Source organism: Cordyceps militaris (genome assembly GCF_000225605.1).
Source record: "Cordyceps militaris CM01 unplaced genomic scaffold CCM_S00003, whole genome shotgun sequence".
Lineage (NCBI taxonomy): Eukaryota > Fungi > Ascomycota > Sordariomycetes > Hypocreales > Cordycipitaceae > Cordyceps > Cordyceps militaris.
Genome location: NW_006271971.1, coordinates 4,114,664 through 4,137,057, shown reverse-complemented (window position 1 = coordinate 4,137,057; position 22,394 = coordinate 4,114,664). Strand labels below are relative to the sequence as shown.

Here is a 22,394-nt window from a genome sequence, read left to right as displayed (position 1 = left end):
GCCCAAATCATAGAGAGTCCCACTCTTGTCACACTGAGAGACCAGGGCACACCCTTGATGGCCTCTATCATTATCAAGCATCAACCAAACACCCCCGTTCCTACGTGTGCGGAATCACCATATTGTGCTTCCAACAGTAACAATGGGCTATTAGACATGTACAGCCACTCTCCGACGCGAATCAGTTCCTTGAGCATGGCTGCCCTACTGCAATCCCCTGCGCAGACACGTTGTATTCTCACATCGGCAGCAAACGACTTTCGGAACAGCATCAAATCCATCAGCTACATTCAGTTGCATTTGACTGCATTTGTATTTCGTCACTCACTAACCTGCTATTTCCTCAGTAGAACATGTTAAATGCCCACCAAATAGTTACCAGCGCGGCGCCACACGTCATGCTCCAATCTTCGCAGCGGCGCTGTGCACCACAGGCACCGCATCCTCTCAAACCTCCATTGGCATTCCTCTCTCGACTTGACTGCTTAAGCCGACTTGGCCCAGCCAACACGGGGGCCCTGAGCGCCGTCCTCAAAGATGACAAACGCGTTGGCCAGGAAAGGGGAGCCGAAAAAGGCACGCTTGGTATTGCCGCCGTTGGACAGCTTGAACAGACAGTTGCCAGAGCCAATGGGTTGCTTGAGGGCTTCGCCGTCAACCTTGATCGTCTGCCCGTTGCCGATTCCAAAGTAGAAATCGGGCAGCTTGAAGTTGCAGGGCATCGTATTCTTGATGCCGGGCGCGGACTTGACGTAAGCCAAAAACGCCTGCCGGGGGACTTGCGCGCCGGCTGCGCCCGTGTCAATGATGGCCTCCATATCAAAGTTGACAAAAGTGCTGCCGTCGCCGACGGCGTAGCCAGGCGACGTAAACATCCAGTTGCCCTTGGAGTTGTCCACCTTGCTGTAGGTGATGTCGCCCGTGTACTTGGACGCGTCAATGAAGCCGAAACCAAAGGTGCCGTCTGCAAAAAACCAGTTAGTGTTTGGCCGCACAAATGTGATCAAGGTCAGAGGACAAGGAACAACGTACCGGCCTTTTGCTTCAGGTCCGCGGTAAAGACAGGCTGGGCCAGTTGGGCCTTCATGTTGGAGAAGAGCGTCTTCTCCTTGTTCGGCTTGACCCTGTTCTTGCTGTCAAAGCCGAAGCCTACAATACCCGACACAGGGCTGGCGAGAATGTCCCGGCCATCACTAAGCGGCCGGACCTTGTCGGCGTACTCGATGGCCTGGTCAGGGACCTGCAGCCCGGCGACACCGACAAGGTCGTGGTACACGCTACCGCTGGCGCCGGAGCCGTCGGCGTAGCCTCTGTCCCAGGTGGCGCCGGCAAGCAGCTTCGCCGTCGAGCTCATGCTCTGGTTCCAGCGGGCCGTGCCCGCCGGCACAGCACCCTGTGCGGCGTCGCCGAACACCCACAGGTCCGCCGAGCCCGTGTCGAAGACGAGGTTGAGCTTCTGCGGGGGCGTGCCGAGGGCCAACTCAATGTAGTACTCGGCGTTGGGCCGTTCTTGGCTGTTGATGGCGTCGGCTTCACCCTGGTCTGCGCGGCGCCCGAGAATATCCTCGTCGGCGCCGGCCGGCACAGCCATCTGGAAGTTGGGGTTGTACCGGACGGGTACGGTGAACTGGCCCGCAGTCTGGCGCGAGGCGTGACCGACGGCGACGGCACTCGCCAGAGAGGCGAGGCCAACGAGGGAACTGATGCTAGGCATGTTGCACGATTGGTTGGTATTGGTTGAATAAGTGAGCTTGGGTCGAGCTGTAGTCTTGGAGAGTTGAGAAGGTGACTGGTTTGATGCAGAACTTCAAGACTGAAAGACTCGGATCACGTCGTCCTTTTGTATTTCTGAAGGCCTTGCCCGTCGTCATCTCCATCGCTCTCTTGCACAGTACAGACATCGTCAACTCGGCTTCCGTCGGAATTGTGAACAAGACCTGTCTACACTGAGGCAATGCAGCATTGTGCCAGGGCCGGTCTGTTATCTGGGTCACGAGTAATGGTTCCTACTTCGTGATGGCATCACGGCCGTCTGACTTGCAAGTTTACCCGTCATATCATAGCATGTCTTACACGAGTCTAGTACTCACAGTGCCAAGCCACGACGGCAAAACCCGTCGTACCTGAAAAAGGCTCGATTCACAGCCACCATAGCAACCTCGATAGCATGACCAACGCTCAGGCTTGCCGTCTTGGCTGTCGCGTCGGTGCATGTCGGCTCGGTGGTTCGGAATATCGATGATGCCATTCGACTCGTCCCAGTACAAAGCCCAGGTACACAGCGAGTCGTCAACACGACATACAAAGAAGGTCTAAGTCGACAACCTACGGCTATTTCCGCATAAATTCCTTAGCGAATTGCGCAGCCCTACATTTCAAGTCACAACTAGGCCAACCTGGCCAGACACTATAAGATCTACCCACAAATTAGCCTTTCAGCCTCCCGCTGACTTGGAGGCTCCTCGAGTCAGCGATCGTCCTGCAAAGTAGGTACCTCCGATCTCTATTCGATTGTGTCCTTAACTTATAGTTGAGCGGAGTTGCAAGTGCCGAGCCAAGACTCATTTTTGAAATGTTTACTGAGTCAAATTATTATAATTTGTCTTACTTGGTGCTTATCCCGTCGGTTGCATAGGCATAGGATTGCGCAAGACACCTGCTATGTTTCCAGCCATGTAGCCACGCTCATGGCCCCTGTATGTCGCAATGTAGCAGGACTATACTGCAGGTACTTATCATCGCCGGTATTTTGCTGAGGCTGCGAATTTACCTTGGACCTCAAGGTGCCTCTGTTCCTGAATATGACAGCCCTATATTTCACTCCTCGGGGTGTCTCTATATGACGGCTTACTTGGGCGCGGTATAATATTTGCTGGGCTTTGACAGACCAGCGGGGCAGGTCAATACTACGTTCCTTGCATTCATCTCGCTCATTTTCTGCATGATCGAATCGAATCTGGGTCCTCGCCTGTGACGCAAGCGTTCCAGCCCGCGCCTAACCTCCCAAAGCCCACCCTGGCCCTGCCACGCCTCACATCCTGCTTGCCCAAGGCGAATTCGATACGGTTCATTGCCATGGTCGAAGGCGGTAACAATGGCTTGAGGGAAGACGGTCACCCAGAATGACAAAAGTCGGGCGAAAGAGACCGCCCTCGCAGCTGCCGTCGCTGAGCGTGGAAAGGTGGCCAGCCGGGCCGAGAGACTTCATATTGGGGTATTGGGGCTGGCTGTCTTTGGACGAGGATTCGCAACGGTTTTTCCGCCTATTTTCAACCCTGTATACTTTAGGGCACCTCAATATGACAATTCGGAGGCTTCGTATCTCTGCAAACTGCCAGTACCACTGCGACCTTGTTCACCACGGCTATTCTCATTGAAGCAGGTTAAAGGAGGTCAACCTGGGCTCATTCTCGACACGTTTTCGCACCAGTCAGAAAGTGTACTCAATCTCAGGTCTGGGGACCTCCAAGTGGAAATTGCCCTGTCGGTCACTTTTGATGGGATTGGGGCAGTACTAGTGAAACTTTTGAATATGGCAGGCCGGTAGTATATGCGCCTCGATTGCTGTCTTCATTCTTAGTATTAGGGGGAAGGGGTTTGGAGCAAACGCCGTGGAAATGTACATGCTAATCCTGTCCAATTACGAAGTCAGGATTTGTATGACATATTCATCAAGCGACGTTGGGCCTTCTTGTATAATTCCAGCCTATTCATCTTCTCGCACGATACCAAACTCGGCAAACAAGCTCTCGTTATGCTGTCCCACGGCCGGCACCGCATCCAACCTCGTCCCATCTGGGTCGTCTATCCCCGGCGGCAACAACGTCGGCACCCGCCCAGCCGGCGTGTCCATCTCCGCCCATCTGCCTCTTGCGCGCAGCTGCGGATGCTCCCAGACGTCATGCATGTCATTCACCTTGGCGTTGGCGATGCCCGCCGCATCCAGCCTCTCCAGCACCTCTGACGCCGGCAACCCCGCAAACTTGTCACAGATGATGGCCCGCAGCGGCTCGCGGTTCTCGCTGCGCAGCGCGTTGCTGCCGAAGCGCGCGTCCGTGGCCACGGCCTCGTCGCCGAGCACGTCGCGGCAGAGCAGCAGCCACTCGCGCTCATTCTGCACGCCAAACAGCACGGCCGCGCCGCCGCCGCCCGCCGTGGCAAACGGCCCGTACGGGTACACGGTCGCGTGCGTCAGCCCCGTGCGCGGCACGAGCGGCTGCCCGTCCATGGCGTAGTACAGCGGAAAGCCCATCCACTCGACCATGCTCTCCAGCATGGAAATGTCGATGCGCCGGCCGCAGCCCGTGCGGCCGCGCTCGATGAGCGCGGCCAGGATGCTGCTGTACGCGTACATGCCGGCGGCGATGTCGGCGATGGAGATGCCCGCCTTGGCCGGCGCGTCCGGCCCGCCCGTCACCGATACGAAGCCCGCCTCGCTCTGGATCAGCAGGTCGTACGCCTTCTTGTCCCGGTACGGCCCGTGCGCGCCGTACCCGGAGATGTCGCAGACAATCAGGCGCGGGTGCGCGTCGCGCAGGGCCTGGTGCGAGAGCCCCAGGCGGGCCGCCGCGCCGGGCGCGAGGTTCTGCACCAGCACGTCGGCGCGCTGGATAATGGTCCGGGCGGCCGCGAGGTCGCGCGGGCGCTTGAGGTCCAGCGCCAGGCTCTCCTTGGACCGGTTCGTCCAGAGAAAGTGCGACGAGAGGCCGCGGACGCGCGCGTCGTAGTGCCGCGCAAAGTCGCCGACGCCGGGCCGCTCAATCTTGATGACGCGCGCGCCCTGGTCCGCGAGCTGCCGCGTGCAAAAGGGCGCGGCGATGGCTTGCTCGAGGCTCACGACGGTCACGCCGCTGAGCGGAAGCTGCTTCGACGAGGAGGTGCATCGCTGCTGCGTCTGCGATGCGTGGGTGCGGCTTCTTGAGATGGGCGCTCGCGCGACGGCGGTGGCTGACGGCCTCAGCATTCGCGTTCGCAGAGACATGGCTTTTACAACACTTGTAGTCTCACAAAGAATATCACCAATTTGTGGGAAGACTTGTAGAGATAAAGGCTCACCAAGCAATGTAAGTACAAGACGCTGTCGACTCTAGTTACCTTACTCCAGTTGCCGAGGTCTGCAATGGGAGTGGGGCGTGAGCCATACATAGATGTAAAGGCGAGAGCCCGAGAAGGCTATAAGGTGTTACTAATTTCTCTAGTATATTGCTTTCAATAAACCACTGAGTTTCGGTGTGTATGAAGCAATGAAGCTCCATCGCTGCCAATGTCACAATGTCCGAAATCGGGGATAAATGGGGGCAACGACACCATCGACCATCTACGTGGGGGACATCTTCGTCACTACCACGTATCAAAAATATCTCCTTGATTTAGTGTTCACATCATCATATACCTTGATCTCATCGCTATTGTTACCGCTGAAATTACACAACTCCCCTATCAGTGCTCTACCGGCTTCACAATGGGCAAGATTGCAGACATCAAGTACTACAGGGTACCCCCACGCTGGCTCTTTGTCAAAATCACCGACGATGCGGGCAACGTCGGCTGGGGGGAAGCGTCTCTGAAGGGCCATACCCAGGCGGTCGAGGGATGTCTTGATGCCTGGCGCGATCAATATGTCGGACTGGAAGCAAAGTATGCTCTCGGTCACCCTCCTCGTCAGGAATCACGACACTAATACCCGTCGCAGTGACATTGAGCAGATATGGCAGCTTTCATGGCGTAAATCATTTTACCGCGGAGGGCCGGTACTCATGAGTGCGCTCTCCGGATTGGACATTGCCCTCTGGGACCTCAAAGGTACGTCACCAGCTCTTCATATCACACCACCACCACCACCCTCCTGACCCTTTTTCCCGGGCCAGCCCGCAGACTCGGCGTGCCCATCTACGAGCTCCTCGGCGGCAAACTGCGCACCAAGCTGAAAGTATACGCATGGATCGGCGGCGACCGTCCCGCCGCCGTCTCCTCGGCCGCGCTCGCCCGGCAGGCCCAGGGCTTCACGGCGGTCAAGATGAACGCGACGGCGGACCTCGGGTGGCTGGACTCGCCGTCGGCGCTGGACGGCTGCGTGGCGCGTGTGGCGGCGGTGCGCGCGCTGGGCCTCGACGTGGCCGTCGACTTCCACGGGCGCGCGCACCGGCCGATGGCGAAGCAGCTCGCGGCGGCGCTGGCGCCGCTGCGGCCGCTGTTCATCGAGGAGCCGCTGCTGGCGGAGCACGTCGAGGGCGTGCGCGCGCTGGCGGCGCGCACCTCGATCCCGATTGCGCTCGGCGAGCGCCTGCACTCGCGCTGGGACATGAAGCCGTTCCTCGACGCCGCCGCCGCCGGCGGGTGCGTCGACGTGCTGCAGCCCGACGTCTGCCACGTCGGCGGCATCTCGGAGCTGCGCCGCATCGCCGCCATGGCCGAGGCGTACGACGTGCCGCTGGCGCCGCACTGTCCGCTCGGTCCAATCGCCCTGGCCGCGTGTCTGCAGGTGGACGCGGCGATGCCGAATTTCGCCATTCAGGAGATGAGTCTGGGCATACACTACAATGTCGGGGGGTATGACTTGCTGAGCTATATCAAGAACCCCGAGATTTGGACCGTGGAAAATGGGTTTGTGGATTTGATGACGGGACCGGGGCTCGGCATCGAGGTGGACGAGGAGCGCGTCATTGAAGCCAGCAAGAATGCCGAGCCATGGGTCTCGCCTGGCTTCACAGGGCCTGGAGGTGAGCTTCGCGAGTGGTAGCAGTCATTGTGGGGTATAAGTATAATCAATTGTCTAATAATAAAAAAAAGCACGTTGTCATCGCTAAAATAAAAATGTACATGTTCGACCTCGTGCAGTTCATAAGATGCTCGCTTCGCTTACCCAATGGGTGCGCAGGTGAATACACTTCCGACGGTGCCTTCTTTGTAGTTTTTCATCTAGAACGAATTAGTGCTTGCTTTCAGAGCGGTGAGACTGAGTGGACTTACAATGTCAACGATGCTCGAGTACGTGCCGCCGACGAGGACGACAATGCCAACAACAAAGGCTATCAAGTTGAGCACGGCCTTGACGCGGTTGTGGGGAGCCCAGACCGGGCCTTCCTTGATGAGCAGCACCCACATGATGGGAGGGAAGTAGTAGGTGAAGCCCGAGACGAAGAGGGACGAAGAAATCGACAGCAGATCGGAAAAGAAGGGAATGGACTCGGCGATGATAAAGGCAATGACGGTGACGACGGTGATGAGAATCAGCCAAGAGGTCCAGCCCTTGGCCGTGTTGATGTAGCGGGTGACGGAGTCTTTGTAGACGCGGCCGTGGATGTAGCGTCCAACGACGGTGGTGTTGATGGATCCGGAGATGAAGATGACGGGGAGAGCAATGCCAAAGGCAATACGCGATACGGTGTCGCCGGCGGACAGCAGAGCGGGGGACTTGACGTCGGGGCCGACAAAGGCGTAGATCAGGGCACCGGTCAGCGTGTAGATGCTAATCTCAATCAGACCCAGGGCCCAGATGGACTTTTTATAGTCCTTGGGCGTGTGCATCTCGTCCATGAAGGAGAACTGGCAGATGGAGAAGGAGTAGGCAAAGACAATGTTGGTGATGGAGATGAAGGCGTCGGCGAAGCTCAGCCCCTCCTTGGGCCAGGCGGACCAGGGCACGTTGGCCAGGCCGGGCGACTTGGCGGCCTGGACGCCGGTGGCGATGATGGTGAGCCCGATGGCGGCGACAATGGATACAAAGTCAATATACCCGAGAATCGCGACCTCGGCAAACGACGGGGGAATAGCGAGGATGAGCAGGATGATAGCGGACACGCCGCCAAAGACGAGGGAGCAGGTGCCCGTCTTTGCAATGTCGACAATGTTGCCAAAGGCAATGGTGCCGGTGAGGCAGTGGGAGCCGACGAGCAGGACGAGCTGCAGGACAAACATGGCGCCGACGAGCTCGTAGCCGAAGCGGCCGGCGACGAGGCGGCCGGCGTCGGCGTAGTGTGCGGCGTCGGGGAACTTGATCTTGACCTGGCCGACAACGTCGGACGTGTAGATGGCGAGCAGCCCGAGGCCGACGGAGACGATGGTGCCGGCGACCATGCCGAGCGTGGCAAAGGCCTTGGGCAGGCTGAGGGAGCCGAGCGCAATGGCCTCGACGATGAGGATAATGGTCAGCCGCTTCCACCCGAGGCGGTGAAAGTGCGCGCTGCCCTGCGCCGTCTTTTGCTTCTCCAGGTCCGCCCGCGACGGCGTCGTCTCGTCGTACTCGGCCACCTCGCCGTACTGCTCGTCGGCCATGACGCTGTTGTCCTGCGACGAGTCGGGCTGCTTCTTGGACATGGACCGGTCCAGGGCGGCGCCGTGTTGCTTCTCCGGGGTGCCTGCCATGATGGAACGTGTGACAGCAAAGCAAGTGAGTATGTCTGTAGAAAGACTGTGTAAGGAAGGCTTTGTGTATCAAGGATACCGAAAAGGTCTGGGGGGAACTTGGTGAGGTGTGGTTGGTATAAGGCTGACACGGAACCAGGTAAAGGGAGCAAGGAAGGTAGAAAGGAAGAATGGAAGATGGGAAAGACGAAAGAGTGCGGGGGAGGGTCGAGCAGACAATGGGGGACCAAGTGTCGTATTTAAACAGACCGGCCTTGGTCTTGAATAGTTTGGGGAAGAGCAGATGCTTCACGCCAACAATATTCTAGAGTGGGGAGGGGGGGGGTGGTGAGGTGTCAAGGTGTACCAAGTAGTGTGGTGTGTGCAGAAAAGTAATGGCTAGCGCGAAGCAAGTGAGAAGAAGGAAGAATTGTACTTTACAAGACTGGAAATGCAAAATAAATAAGCAAAGGTTAAAAAAAAATAGATGAGAGAAGCCCTAATAACCTGGACACTAGGTGATATTGATGGGTGGGCCAGGTTGGAGCACTGCGTTATCAGCAAGACTGGAACTGCAGTTATCTATTGAATATTTTTTCTTCTTGTCTCCTTCTTTCTACTGCTCAATCATCCGATTCTGTTGCCCATTCTTGCTTCCGGATAACGTTTGCATGATTCGCATACTGCGGCGTTCTCTTAGCGTTGAGCAATGAGCAATGACGGGTCTTTGGGGCCGGGCGCTTGCGGCCCTACTTGTCTCAGCGAGAAAAACAAAAGTTTCGCGCCGAGAACAAGGTATGAAGGGCTAAGCTGCTCTTGTTTTGCTGTTGCCACTGGACGACAACCAAAAAGCCAGATACCCCGGATCTGGGCTGGGCTTTGTCTCGCCCTTGCCTCTCCCCCCGCACACACACAACTGCAGGTACTTGCGAGGATTCTTTTTTTTTCTTTTTTCTTTATTGGCTCCGGTCGTTTCCCCGCGACAAAGGGGATGGCACAGGATGAATTATGGAAACTTTTTCGTAACGCATACTCAGGTCGAGAGGGGGGAGGGGATGCTTGCACCCCGAAAACCCCAAGCAAAGTCCGGCGCACCACACACCTTGCTCCATAACTGGCATTAGTATTATCCAAGTGGCATTGGACAAGATTCAAGCCCATGACCTTGTTGATAGCCCACCTGGAAGAGGAGTATAGTTGGCAATTGTGTGGGCCGCCGGGCCATCCAGAGTGTTGAGAGTCCAACCATCGTGAGGCAAAAAGGGCGAGGGCCCGTTGCAAAGACTGGATACGGGGTTGCAAGTTTAATCTGTTTTTGCAAAATGCCTCGTTTCTTTTTTTTGTGAGGGCCAGTTGTCTCTCTTGTTGCTGTCGCATCGTCAACTTTTGACGTTGCAAGAAACGCCATGAAAAAAATTGCTCTCGGCAGCCGCACTGCCTAGCCGATTCCCGAAGATGGTTTCTAGCACTGGATTATTCCCCGATGCGGCGTTCTGCCAAGATGACTTTGTGGCTTTTTTCGCGTCGGAACGCCGGCCACACACTTGGCTTTGGTGCGACGCGGTGCCCTTTCCCGCCCGCCGCCACGCAGCGCCACCAACTATTTTTTCCTGCACAGAAGACTTTTGGAAGCAGGGCGCCGCCTGGTAGAAGGGGACCGCGCCGTCAAGCGTCATCGAGTATAATAAACTAGTGTAGTTGGAGTGTGCGCCACACGGCATCTCAACTCCGCCCGAGTCACTTTTTTCTGTACTTGGTAAGCCCCCCCGCGACTCCGCTGTGGATTGTGGATTGTCGTCTGCCTCGACAAAGAGGGAACATGGAATATTCCATTTGCCGCGTCTTTATTTGTAAAAGAAGGGGGTTGCATGAAACAGGTCCGATTTATTCTCTCGAGGCCATGTTTCTCTCCACGATGCGACCTGGCGACCTGGGGAAAGCATCGCCGTGGAAGACTTTTGGAAGACCGAGCCCTGGTCACTGACAGAATGACCCGCCCGGCCAACTGCGGGTTCGCTCGGCCCCTAACTACTAAGCCAGGTAGGTAGTAGGTGAGCTGGGCGTACAGTAGAGGCCTTGATGACCGTGATGACGCCGTCGTTGCCAAAGACTGCGCCTTGGTTGACTAGATGGTAGTGTATTATTAATTATTCCCCAAGGAAAATGTCATCATCCAGCCTCTGCTACTCGTCGGCAGCGCCAAAACTACTCTATCGACCTACATATCGACACATATCGACACATCAAGACGGATCAACCCTCGACTCGGAACTAATTCCACAGCGGAACATCTGCGCCACCGCGGCTTTGCCTTGGCAGGGCAGCGACCGAGCCTACCTAGTTAGGTACCTAACATATCCTCGCGCATCGCCCATCACAATGCGGCAATTCCTAATCGTTGCCATGTCTCGGCCACATGGTCACATGGCCCCTTGAAGACTTCATAATACCATCCAGGCGCTATTATGAACCGAGCCCAGGGGATATACCTTGCACAACCATGAGTCGCGCACTCGTTTCCTGCCTCGTTTTTCCTTCCTCCTCGCTCGGGCTCCATCCGGGGCTCTTTTGCGCGTTACAGACGAAACAAAGCCCGCTGGCACGTAGCAACTGGTCATCCTTCTTATTATCACCTGTCCACGCTGGAGACAGACCTCCACGTCGATGATCTGTGGGGTCTCCAGACTTTCTCTCCTCCATTTTGCCTAAACGGTACCTGGCGCCCTCTGCCGAAATTGCGCATGTAACGTATTTCCTCCTTGTATATAGAGTATGGGTACCTCGTACGCGGCGCCGCGAGTCATCGACTCAGCCTCACCTCATTAATCATCATGTCGTATAGCTTGTCTAGCCGGGCACAGTCTACATACAGGGGTCAGCACCTATCCAGCCACTTCCAAGTTCCCTCTGACATGAGTAGGGTCTTCTAGGCAGAAAGCCATTAGTTTGGCACGAACTAGTGCGCGCCCTGGGATCCCGCCTCTTTCGGCTAAACCATCTAGCTCGCCAGCAACGTACCCTTGCGCCAGGCCAAAAATCTTGTCTGGAAATGCGAGTACAATTCTCCATGCTCGCAAGCGGACAGTGGCATGATCTAGTCTACGCGGCTAGAAATGTCTGTACCTGGTCGGTGGTACTTTTGATGCGCCAAACAACTTGCAGAAGGCGCCTTGCAATTTGCGGCTGCGCTAGGTCCGAATCAATCTGCAAACAGCGCTACAGATGAACCACCTACAGACGTCTGGCCCAGCCTTGGGGGATGCAATGACCGGCAGCACCACCCACCTAGAACGGGTGACCTCTTTTGATCGTAAAATTCACAAGCCGAGTGAAAACACAAAAGAACATCTTCTTTTTATTTGTAAGCGCAGTGACGATTCGATGCGCTTATGCTCGCTCCCAGTTCTGCATCTCGCATGCATCACGTGTGACGACCCCGAAGCGATAAGCCTTATCGATGAACTTTTTTCTGCCCCACCACATTTTATCACGAAATCGACATTGTGCGGCATCAAGGTTCCAGAAACGCCAGATTTGTGCACAAAGTGACTTTCCCTACAAACCTGGCATATTTTTCATCTTGCCCCCCTCTACTCGAACTACGTGACCGTCGACTTTCCATCCTTTTCCCTGTTCAACCCCCGCTGGGAGAACGCAGACAACCATGGCCACCCCACCACAGACCCCTCCAAGCGAGGCACCCGCCACAGCAACGCCGACAACGACAATGACCGGCAAGCCCATCCACAGCCTGGTGCTCGACACGGGCCCTCTGATCAAAAACGACCCGACCGTCAGCGCGCTGCTCGCGCAGGCCGAGCAGCTCTACATCCTCCCCTCCGTCCTCCCCGAGATCCGCGACGCCGCCACGCGGACCCGCGTCGAGACGCAGCTGCTGCCGTTTGTCACGGTCCGCGCACCGCACCCCAAGAGTGTTGCCCTGATCCGCGAGTTTGCGCGCAAGACGGGCGACCTGGGCGTCCTGAGCAGGCCCGACATCGAGGTCCTGGCGCTCGGCTACGACCTCGAGTGCGAGCGCAACGGCGGCGACTGGCGCCTGCGCAGCACGCCGGACCAGACGCGCGTCAACGGCAAGCCTCCCCAGAGAGTTGAGACCGCCGAGGCGTTGAAACAGGAGGACGACGTAGCTGCGGACGAGACGGAGACGCCGGTGCCGCAAAGAGCTGAGCCTGCGGAGGCGCCGAAACAGGGATACGTAGCTGCGGACGAGACGGAGGCGCCGGTGGCTGCGATGGAGAAGCTGGATGTTGCTGATTCCGCCAAGCCAGAGGACGCCACCGAAGCCGTCGATGGCGCCGTGAGCGAAGAGACCACAAAGCCAGAGGAGACCCCCGCTGCTGAGGAACCTGTAGTGTACGAGGTAGAAGAGGAGGATGAGGAGGATGGCGAGGCGTCCGACGACGACGGCGGCTGGATCACGCCCTCCAACGTCAAAAAGCACAAATCCCAAGGCAACGGCTCCACGCCGGCGACGAGCCCGCAGCGCACCCTGCAAGCCGCCATCCTGACGTCCGACTTTGCCATGCAAAACGTGGCGCTGCGGATGAACCTGAACCTCGTGACGCCGGCCTTTGCGCGCATCACGCGGCTCAAGACGTGGGTGCTGCGCTGCCACGGCTGCTTCGCCGTCAGCAAGGACATGGAGCGGCAGTTTTGCCCGCGCTGCGGGCAGCCGACGCTGCTCCGCACCAGCACCTCGACCGACGAGCAGGGCCGCGTCCGGCTGCACCTCAAGCGCGCCTTCCAGTGGAACAACCGCGGCAACGTCTACAGCGTGCCCAAGCCCGTCCACGGCACCCCCCACGGCCGCCTGCCCAAGCACGCCGGCGGCGCCAACAACTGGGGCGCACACCTCGTCCTTGCCGAGGACCAGAAGGAGTATTCCCGCGCCGCCGACGCACAGCGCAGGCAGAAGAAGAAGGACCTCATGGATGACGAGTTTCTGCCCGGCATCTTGACGGGAGACCGCGCCGGCGGCGGCAAGATCAAGGTCGGTGCCGGCAGGACGATTAATTCGCGCCGGAGACGTTGAATGCGGGAGATAATGGAAGCAAGAGCAACAAGAATTAGAAACAGGAGAACAATATCAAGCATTATGAATCGGGACGTGGAAAAGTTTTACCAGGGTAAAGGGGTTCTGGAATGGTTGTTTATAGAGCATATTGCAAGCAAATCGCATCATGATGGGAAATCGGATATTTTTACGCACAATGGATTCTAGGACTCTGTCATGGCGGTAACGGTGAATGTTACGCATTTGTTTGTGCTAAATACCCTGACGACGCCAAAAATGTACACGTCTCAGGGGTCCAGACGCCCCGAGCAGCCGATATCAAAAGAAGAAAATATCCCCAAAAACGCCATCCATGAGAGCTAATTTTTTGTTTTGTTTCATGCCTTTAGCTCACATCCTGCTTCGTCCTCCTATTCCAGTCTCATTCCCCCTCGCGAGCATAGCCAAGAAAAAATCTACTGCTCCTCCTCCTCTATCGTGCACGTGGTCAGCATCGGTCAACGCGGCCGCGGGAGGTAAGAAGAAAAAACGCACTCTGCTGGGTCAGGAGCAGGTTGAAGCGACGCTTGAGCGTCACGCGCTGGCGCGACCACTTGTCGTCGGGCGAGAAGCGCGCCGGGTGCGCGCTCTTGGTGACCTGTCCCTGGGCGACCTTTTTGAGGGTGTACAGGCGGTTGCCCTTGTCGTCGACGGTGTACATGAGATGCATCGTGTGTGGGTGTGTGCGGAGGGTAGGAGGTCAAGGTAGGAAGTAAGAATAGATTGAGGTCGAAGTAGATACCCGCAGACACAAATTGGCTCGTGCAAAAGGGGAATTGTCGAGATTGTTGGATAGGCTCGCCAAAAAGTTCGAAAAGAAAAAAAAATGGGTGGCAGAAATTTCGACGGACAGTTTGGGAAAAGAAGTGGGTCGACGCGGCTTATCGATAACGACGAGCTTCCTCCACAGCGACAATCAAGGTCACATCAATTAAAGGCCAAATGGAGTCAAATTCAAATAGCTAATGATAATGTTGCTAGTATGCAGTCGTATATAAAAGAAGGAATTACATAAATACGCTGCTGTAGCCGTTGCGCTGCGCAATCGAACCAATGAGTGGCTCTGGACGAGCCAGAAAAAAGTCATGATAAAATTCGGGAGCCAAGAAAGTAAACGTTGGGAGAGCTGAATCACCTTCCCCATCTCCCCGAGAGAGGAGAAATAAACAATTCAGTCACTCAGGTGCCAGATCGATCTTGGTTCTTGCTTGAAACCCAAGACCAGATACGGCGTCCATCCTTCCACCCCAAGGCCAAGTTACTCCTCCTCTCCAACACGAGCGCCCTTGGGCCCGTTGAAGCCGTCCTTTTCAAAGAAACGGAAAACAAGATTGTAGTCGTCCAGGTCATGCACGATGCGATCAACACGCTTGTACCCGGGCACGGGATCGGCGAGACGCTTGCCCGCGAGGCCGCGAATCTGGTCCGCGCCGGCGCCGTAGGGGTTGGCGCGACGGCCCTTGGCCTCAAAGAGGGTGACGCTGAAGCGACCGGGCTTGAAAATGTCCACTACATGCTCGATAATTTCGGCCGTGGCGCGGCCATTCTGTCCGCCGGGCACGTTGGTCTCAAAAGACGCAAAGGAGAAGCCATCCTCGGGGGTGACGTGCACGGTAAAGTAGTGGCACGCCTTGCTCTCGCCGTCCGCATTGAGGGGAGCGGGCACGACGCCATTGGCGGAAAATCCGCAGGGACTAAAGAGGTAGGCGTCAATGCGGGCATCGGGATAGACCGAGGTGGGATAGACGTTGGCCAATCCGCAGTTTTCAGAGATGACGGTGCCAAGGGCATGACCCTCGGTGGTGAGGGACTCGTCAATCTTGAGTGCCTTGATGTCATCGTGCAAGTCAGAGTCGCTGCCGTTGCTAAACACATCGACTTCGTCCAGCAGCTCAGACGCATCTCCGTTGGTGGTTGAGCAGCAGGCCTTGTTCTCAGCAGCCATCCTATCGCAAGCGACCGCACTCGCGTGCGAAAGGAAGAACTGCTTTGCGTTCTCGGGATCAAGGTCCGTCATGAGAATTTCCAAGGTCTCGTCGACATTTTCGTCGCCGCTCGACTCGACAACGCCAAGTTCGTTGCCATTGGCCTCAATAACCTTCTCATGGGTCTCCGACTGAGGGGTAATGGGCGGGGTGAGCTCCTGGTTGGGAGGAGTGAGATAAAGGTACCAATGATCACCATTCATCTTGCCAACCATGTACGCGCTTCCGTGGCTGAGCATGTCGTCGAGGTACTTGACTTCCTGCTTCCAGCTGCGGTGGGGACCGCGCTGCTTGTCGGGGAAGAGGAAGTTCTTGCGGCTATAAAAGACGCGGTACGGGGTGGCAGCGGCGCGAATATTGTCGACCGAGCTGGCGTTGCTAAAGGGGAAGCCCGCATTGACGGCAGCAATATGAAGCAGGCGCTGGAGACCAAGAAGAAGCGTAGTGGTACCGCATGTCTTGAGGATCAGCTTGTGGGGGAAGACAAACATGCTCGATTCGGAGAGAAGGTAGGCGTCGACCGTGTCGGACTCGAGGACGGAGAGGACTTTGCAGTGAACCATGTCGAGCATGGACTCCCAGGTCTCCTTGTTGACAGCCTTGAGGCCGAGCGGGGAGGCATTGATGGGCAGAGCATCGGCGCTGGGCGCAAACCAAACCTCGAGAAGCTTCTCGGGCCCCTCAAAAGCGTTGCTGGAGTCTAGATCGGCAACGACATCGTGATTGATGGTGAGGTGAGGGGTGGCAGAAGACGGGGAGAAGGTGTAGTTGGTCGGGACCGAGTACTGGACCATGATGGCGGCGGGTTACTGTTGGCCGGTCGGGTTTCTTGGGGGGTAAACGTTGGTGGTTAGATTCTTTGCCCAGATGGCAGAGTCCGCGGAGCACTAGCTGCCGCTCAAACAGACTTTGCGGCGTCTGTTCGAGAGAGTAGGCCCACAGGAAAGTGGTAAATTTCGGGCGCTGGCGGAGCCAGCAGCAATGCGGTCGTGGGAGAGAGAGAGTATTGAAAACGTCACGGCAGGACGTTAGGGGGGTTTGAAGATGGAGTGCTTGAACCTCTTCACGGGAAGAATTGTGGCAAGTAGGCTGCAGTCCGATACCTGTGGGAGAGTATCGGAGCTAGCAGACAGGACGATCTGCTTTTCGAAGGGGCAAGGTGGCGGTGATGCAGCCGGTGAGAGTTTGTACCGAGAGTCGTGCTATCGGGGCCTGCGCGCGGGAACAACCTGTTAGAAAGCCCGGGGAGGGGGAATTGAATACGGCGGGTTCGAGTTTGAGAATTGACATACTTGGATGGTCTGTTGAATAGGAAGCGAAGAGGGTCCGCTGGACGCATAGAAGAGCAGACAGAAAAAACCGGTAGAGTCGAGGACGATGCGACGGGGGGGCGAAGAGTGCCGGCCGTCGGTTTGTCGATGAGCAAGCTCGGGGATGTTTAGCAATGGGCGTGCACCATTGGATTGCACAATGCGAAGCAGAAGAAATGCTTGTTGCCGAAGCGGTCAAAGGAAGCTCGAAAGCAGAACTGGCTTGTCGTCGAGAAGGGGACGGGGGGGGGGAGGGAGGTGATGGTGCAGAGAAGAAAGATTTTTGGCTTCCCCGCGGTGGGCCACAAAACGCGCAGTCTATCGGCGGGAGCGAGGCAGTGTGTGAAAAATTTCTAGGCACGGTAACTAGTTGAGGACCGCAGGAAAGCAGCAAAAGCGTAAACGACGGCGCAGCTGCAGGCGTGCCGTGTGCGTATTGATTTTTTGTGTGTATGTGGTGTTGTTGCTTTCACGGCAATGTCTGGGTGCAAAAGGGAAATCAGGAAATCAGGCACGAGATTGTTGTGTGTGTGTGTCTGATATTTTGGGCTCGTTGGTGGTGGTGGTGACTTTTTTCTTCTCCACTCTCAGGTAGCAGGCGAAAAAAAAGGTTTGAGCTGATGACGGCACAGCCAAACGTTGCAAGCTGACCAGGTCCAGCCAGCCAGAGGTTTTTTTTTTTTTCTTTTTGGCCTTTCTCCTTGTGCCTTTCATCGTATCTGGTGCGAGTGGGCTCATGTCTTGGAACTGCATCGATTGGCGGCACGTCCATCCGGCGTCGGGTAATTTAGTCACGACCTGCAGGTTCTTCACTTATTTGATGCGGCCGTGTGTGTGGACAGGGTCAATGTCTCGGGAAGAGGCTTACTGATGTGCCTCACAGCCGCACCGCCAGCCGGACTGAGTGCATACTTTGTCCATCTATCAAAGAAAAAATCACGCAATGGCAAGTGCCAGCAACCGTCAATTCACTGCAAACATCAAAAAGTCGACGTTGTTTTTTTTTTGTGCGTCTCATTGCCAAGTTGCGTCACCCAGCCCCCGTGTCTGTGCATGCGCCGCATATGGGCATGTCGCACGCGAGCCAGTGAATGTAACCCAACAAACTAGCAGAGCCGACTTGAATGTAGATCTTGGCGGGCTACCCCGTAGTCAAGCTCATGTCTGTGCGAAGGGACAAGCCTATGCTGCGATTTGGAGAAACATGCCCTGTAGTACATGCTGGAGCGTGATACCAGTACGTCAGATGTCATGTCTCATTATTATTGGTTGTCGCTGCACTCCCGCCGTCTATATGTGATGTTATATATTCCAGTTCGCCGTCGTCTCTCATTCGCTCGTCGCCCCCTCTGCCAACCCAGCCGCTATGCCTTTGAATATATGATATAGCGAGCAGTCCTTGTATTTTTCCATCAACGACGCCGCATCGCCACCGCTTCCCTGCTCTGTCGAGATATCGCGCCCATTCACCTGCGTGCCCGCCGGATACTGCGGCCGCCTGCCCTCCTCCACCAAGGTGATGAACTGGGCATCCATGGGCACGGCGCCGAGGAAGGGGACGCGAAACTCGTCGGCCATGGTCTTGCCGCCGCCGGCGCCAAATATATCGGTGCACTCGGAGCAGTGCGGGCACACAAAGCCGCTCATGTTCTCCACGACGCCGAGCACCTGGATGCCCGTCTTGGCGCAAAAGTTGAGCTCCTTGCGCACGTCGGCCGTCGCGACGGCCTGCGGCGTCGTCACCACGACGGCGCCCGACACCTGGCCCGGGCGCGCATCGCGCTGCAGCGTCTCGGCGAGCGAAATGTGCTCGTCCGACGTGCCCGGCGGCGTGTCGATGAGCAGGTAGTCCGTCGCCGGCCACAGCACGTCCTTGAAGAACTGCCGGATCATGGCCGTCTTCTTGGGCCCGCGCCACACCACGGCGTCGCCGCGCTGCGGGAGCAGGAACCCGAGGCTCATGGCGCAGAGGCTGCCGGTCCCGGCCGCGGCGTCGGCCGCCTGCACGCACACGGGCGCCCAGCCGCCGGGCACCTGCGTCACTTTGGAGGACTCGATCGCGAGCATCCGCGGGATCGAGGGGCCCGTCAGGTCAATGTCGAGGATCCCCACCGAGTGCCCGGCGAGCGCGAGCGAGAGGGCGAGCTGTGTCGTGACCGAGGACTTTCCGACGCCTCCTTTGCCGGACAGGACCTGTTTTTGTCAGTAGTGCGTAGCAGCGGAGGAGGAGGCGACGTACCAGCACAATGTGCTGTACATTGTCCAACCCCATGGCGGCGCTGTGGTATGACTGAGGATGAATGCAGGAAGTTCGGTGGCCTCGATTCTAGGATCGCAGCGTTAATATTCCCTGGCGTTGTTGAGGATGTAGAAGTTGCGGCGCAAGGCGAAGATGTTGGTGCTTGATTAGCAAGCAGCGCAGCCCGACAACGGCATCCAAATATTTTGCCCCGCCAAACCGGCAGCCCACTTGCCCACCAAACGACCCCGCCATGCCACCACCACTCAAGTGCCTTCATTTCTCAGCATCCCATATGTTCATCTCGCAGCCCCCAAGTCAGCCCAATCTTGGCGCGAGGAACTATAATAGCGACACACAACGTTCAGAAAACGCCAACTATATGCCGCTTGTTTGGCGCTGTTCTGTGTGCGCGTACCCTACAGCAGGTCACGAATTAAAAAAAATGCTTCTTGTCCTAGCGGCCGTGTCGTGGCATTCAAAATCTATTCGTTACATATCTATTTGTTATTTTTCCAGTGTCTCCTGGCTGCTGGTCTGTCTGTGCCTTTGATATTTCGGCAGTTTCTTGATCGTCTGTTAAGAAGCGAATCGAGTCTCTCTGATAAGATACCAGGATGCTGTTGCTACCACAGCGGCCTAATAGCTCACCGCCCGCTGGAACATCGTCACCGTCACTATTTGTGAACCGTACTATCGGGCCTCCTTCCACCGTGAATCCAATAAATTCCCCTCTTATGGTTTCGTCTATTGATTCGCGGGAGCTGGGTCCAATGGTGTTGCTGTTTCTGTTGTTAGCGCTTGATGCGTACACTGTTGGTTGGTACGTACACTCTGCTCATGGGTGGTTGTGTTTCTTCTTCATCAGTCGGCTTTTTGCACAGCTTCTTTACTCGGGCTCTCGTGCTGTAAAAGCACATGTGCAGTAGCCCTGCAATGACAAGGACTGGTGTGCCCAGCGCCAGTGCCCACGGCCTATCATGTGTCAGCGGTGTCATGTCGTGATGAGTATCGGGCTGCTCACGGGTGACGCTTGTTGCGCAGCGTGTGAATCATGGCTAGAATGACGCCCATGATGGCGATGAGTGACCCGACCTGGATCATGGTCCATGTCGACCAGTAGAGAGACATGAGGTCCTCACCGTCGCAGAACTGTAGAGCTAACAAGGCGTATGCTTCCATGATGACGATGACTGTCGATGCGGCAACACAGAGCGAACATACGACGATACATAGTCGAAGTCGCTTTCGCAGCTTGCTAGGGTGGTCTGCATATGCTGACAGGGCTTCCTGTGCTCTGAAGACGGTCAGTAGCGGTTTCAAGCCGACGGGGAGGCTACTCACTTGATGTAGGCAAAGGATCCAAAGAACAAGAAGAGTAGATTTGAGATGAAGAGCGTCCAGTATATGACCTTGAACTGCCAGAGATCGAGGTGTGATGCAAATTGTGCATACTTGAGGCAGTTGGGCGAGTCTGGGCCAACAGCATCCATGATGTATCGGTACTTGGTTGAGACTACGCTCTGACCTGCATAGAGGTAACGGTACTGAATAATGATGGATATGAAAATCACGCCACGGAAATGACTTGCCAGATTGGAAGACAGATGGTGGCAGTATTATAGACCCCCGGCAGTCAAGAGTTGAGCGTGTATCAAACACTCGACAACTCTGTGACGCCCAAACAGGGGAGAGTGAGGACTTATGTGCCCAATGCCAAGACTTTTGCATGGTTTTGCGATTCCACAGTCGTATCTGTGCTGAGACATTGTGTTGGTGCAGGCTTGCGTACACTTTGTAATCTCCACCAAAAAACATTAAGCTTATCTCTAATGCTTCTTGTGCAGCGTTTGACAGCCCCCCCCCCCTTGTCCTCCCGTGAGTCACGTTCCTACATGTCTCGCGGTGCAAACCGGAAGCGGATCTGCAAGGCTAGAAGAAGAGGAATTCTGGAGAGCTGAGCAGAGGAAGAGAAGAAGGGAAGAAGAGCAAGCGCATTTGCCGAAAACGTCAGCAACCCGCAGGGCATCACAGAACCCGGCTTGGCGGGATGGAGGCGGCTGATGGAGCCAAATCTCAGCCCTCCGGCAGCGATGCGCAGATCCAATCCAGCCGTCCACGGGGTGGCGCGAAAGACGTGCCCCCAGTGGTCCCGACTGCCAACCCTTGGCAAATCGCCGCGCCACAGGACCCAAGATACACACATGTCCAGCGAGACCAAAGGGGTGCGGGCGGGACAAGAAAAAGAAGACGAATGGCGAATGGCGAATGGCGAATGGCGAGTTGGTTGCTGCGCCTTGTTGCCAAGAGCGCGACCGGTGTAAGTGACCCGCCGCCACGACCAACCCAAGGCGCAAATACTCGCCCGCAGCCTGGTGAGAGGGGGGATCCATGTCCATGTTCTGACAAAGAAAGTAGTAAAAGAAAAAAAAGAAAAAAAAAAGGTGCTATTGACTGGCGTTTGGGAAAGAAAAATGGATGGGCGATCAACGTAGCGAAACGGTTGAAACGGGTTTGGAGGGGCAGTAGCAAGTTCCTAAAAATAAGAGGCGTGGAAAAGTACATACGGATACAGGGAACGCACGTCCATGCAGGGCTCGCCTTGTCTGGTTGCCGAATTACTTTAAAAATTAAGCTTGAAACATGACGTTATCGCACACTGCAGATCCTAGTCTGGATGGGAAAGGATGTGTTTGTGTCAGTGCCCAAGCGGCTGTGTATGTGTGTGTGTGTGTGTGTGTGTGTGTGAGACGGCAGCGAACCGGAACAAGCTGGAAAGATGCAGCCCTTTGTGGTTACTTAATTATTAACGAGAGGAACGACGTCGAGGGCCACAGGCTATCAACGAGACGTGCTTCGGCTTGGCGGTGACGATCGAAGGAACAAAAAAAAAGCCCAGCGCCAAAATCAACCCGATAGACCGACCGATGGCTGTGGCGTTTTTCTCTGCGCCCCTCAACAGAGCCCCCTTTCACACCTTTTCAAGCTTTCTTTGTGTGACTGGGCGATTTCTTGTCGCGAGCCAATCACACGTGCATTCTCGGCGAGCCAACTGCATAATACCGCCGGCGGGAGGACTATCCCGTTGATGCTGACTCGTGCGGGCCAGACGTGGCTTCGTCGATATGAAATCAGCAATGGGAGGTGGACGATCAGAGAATGGAAGCAAATGTTCCCGAGATAAATCAACATGCATACATAACTCAACAACTCAACTAGTTAACTAACTGACAGATCAAAACTAAGATAACGGACTTTTAGTCATGCGCTAAATCGAACTTGTTGCAACTGGCTAGCCTATCGTGGTAGCAGCGGCAAGCCACCAAAGCACTAACGCTAAACTTTCTTCACCTCCCCTCCGCAACGGCAAGACTCCATCCAAGCCAAAGAACATGGCGGGGAAGAAAAATAAAAGCGTTGCACAGTCCCAGAGATCAGAAACA

General features: G+C 56.1%; 9 protein-coding genes across 9 annotated transcripts; 2 read left to right on the top strand and 7 right to left on the bottom strand.

Moving 5' to 3' along the window:
* Nucleotides 1-485: 485 nt before the first annotated feature.
* CCM_04920 (endothiapepsin precursor) lies at nt 486-1,714 on the bottom strand (the record flags this gene model as incomplete). The annotated part of the gene is made up of 2 exons (XM_006670066.1): nt 486-964; nt 1,033-1,714. The coding sequence occupies 2 exons, from the start codon at nt 1,712-1,714 to the stop codon at nt 486-488; spliced, it is 1,161 nt and encodes a 386-aa protein (XP_006670129.1).
* A 1,992-nt stretch (nt 1,715-3,706) lies between these two features.
* On the bottom strand, nt 3,707-4,981 carry CCM_04919 (L-carnitine dehydratase/bile acid-inducible protein F; the record flags this gene model as incomplete). Its single annotated transcript, XM_006670065.1, has 1 exon — nt 3,707-4,981. The coding sequence occupies one exon, from the start codon at nt 4,979-4,981 to the stop codon at nt 3,707-3,709; it is 1,275 nt and encodes a 424-aa protein (XP_006670128.1).
* Nucleotides 4,982-5,461: 480 nt separating this feature from the next.
* CCM_04918 (galactonate dehydratase) lies at nt 5,462-6,739 on the top strand (the record flags this gene model as incomplete). Its single annotated transcript, XM_006670064.1, has 3 exons — nt 5,462-5,637; nt 5,693-5,802; nt 5,868-6,739. 3 exons carry the CDS (start codon nt 5,462-5,464, stop codon nt 6,737-6,739), a joined length of 1,158 nt encoding a protein of 385 aa, XP_006670127.1.
* A 119-nt stretch (nt 6,740-6,858) lies between these two features.
* CCM_04917 (amino acid transporter, putative) lies at nt 6,859-8,364 on the bottom strand (the record flags this gene model as incomplete). The annotated part of the gene is made up of 2 exons (XM_006670063.1): nt 6,859-6,918; nt 6,970-8,364. 2 exons carry the CDS (start codon nt 8,362-8,364, stop codon nt 6,859-6,861), a joined length of 1,455 nt encoding a protein of 484 aa, XP_006670126.1.
* Nucleotides 8,365-12,007: 3,643 nt separating this feature from the next.
* Nucleotides 12,008-13,396, top strand: CCM_04916 (proteasome maturation ans ribosome synthesis protein Nop10, putative; the record flags this gene model as incomplete). Its single annotated transcript, XM_006670062.1, has 1 exon — nt 12,008-13,396. One exon carries the CDS (start codon nt 12,008-12,010, stop codon nt 13,394-13,396), a length of 1,389 nt encoding a protein of 462 aa, XP_006670125.1.
* A 437-nt stretch (nt 13,397-13,833) lies between these two features.
* Nucleotides 13,834-14,087, bottom strand: CCM_04915 (H/ACA ribonucleoprotein complex subunit 3; the record flags this gene model as incomplete). Its single annotated transcript, XM_006670061.1, has 2 exons — nt 13,834-13,850; nt 13,913-14,087. The coding sequence occupies 2 exons, from the start codon at nt 14,085-14,087 to the stop codon at nt 13,834-13,836; spliced, it is 192 nt and encodes a 63-aa protein (XP_006670124.1).
* Nucleotides 14,088-14,675: 588 nt separating this feature from the next.
* On the bottom strand, nt 14,676-16,196 carry CCM_04914 (S-adenosylmethionine decarboxylase proenzyme; the record flags this gene model as incomplete). The annotated part of the gene is made up of 1 exon (XM_006670060.1): nt 14,676-16,196. One exon carries the CDS (start codon nt 16,194-16,196, stop codon nt 14,676-14,678), a length of 1,521 nt encoding a protein of 506 aa, XP_006670123.1.
* Nucleotides 16,197-18,041: 1,845 nt separating this feature from the next.
* CCM_04913 (cytosolic Fe-S cluster assembling factor cfd1) lies at nt 18,042-18,984 on the bottom strand (the record flags this gene model as incomplete). Its single annotated transcript, XM_006670059.1, has 2 exons — nt 18,042-18,905; nt 18,952-18,984. 2 exons carry the CDS (start codon nt 18,982-18,984, stop codon nt 18,042-18,044), a joined length of 897 nt encoding a protein of 298 aa, XP_006670122.1.
* Nucleotides 18,985-19,458: 474 nt separating this feature from the next.
* On the bottom strand, nt 19,459-20,444 carry CCM_04912 (uncharacterized protein; the record flags this gene model as incomplete). The annotated part of the gene is made up of 5 exons (XM_006670058.1): nt 19,459-19,527; nt 19,565-19,739; nt 19,783-19,926; nt 19,976-20,248; nt 20,296-20,444. 5 exons carry the CDS (start codon nt 20,442-20,444, stop codon nt 19,459-19,461), a joined length of 810 nt encoding a protein of 269 aa, XP_006670121.1.
* Between the last annotated feature and the right edge of the window lie 1,950 nt (nt 20,445-22,394).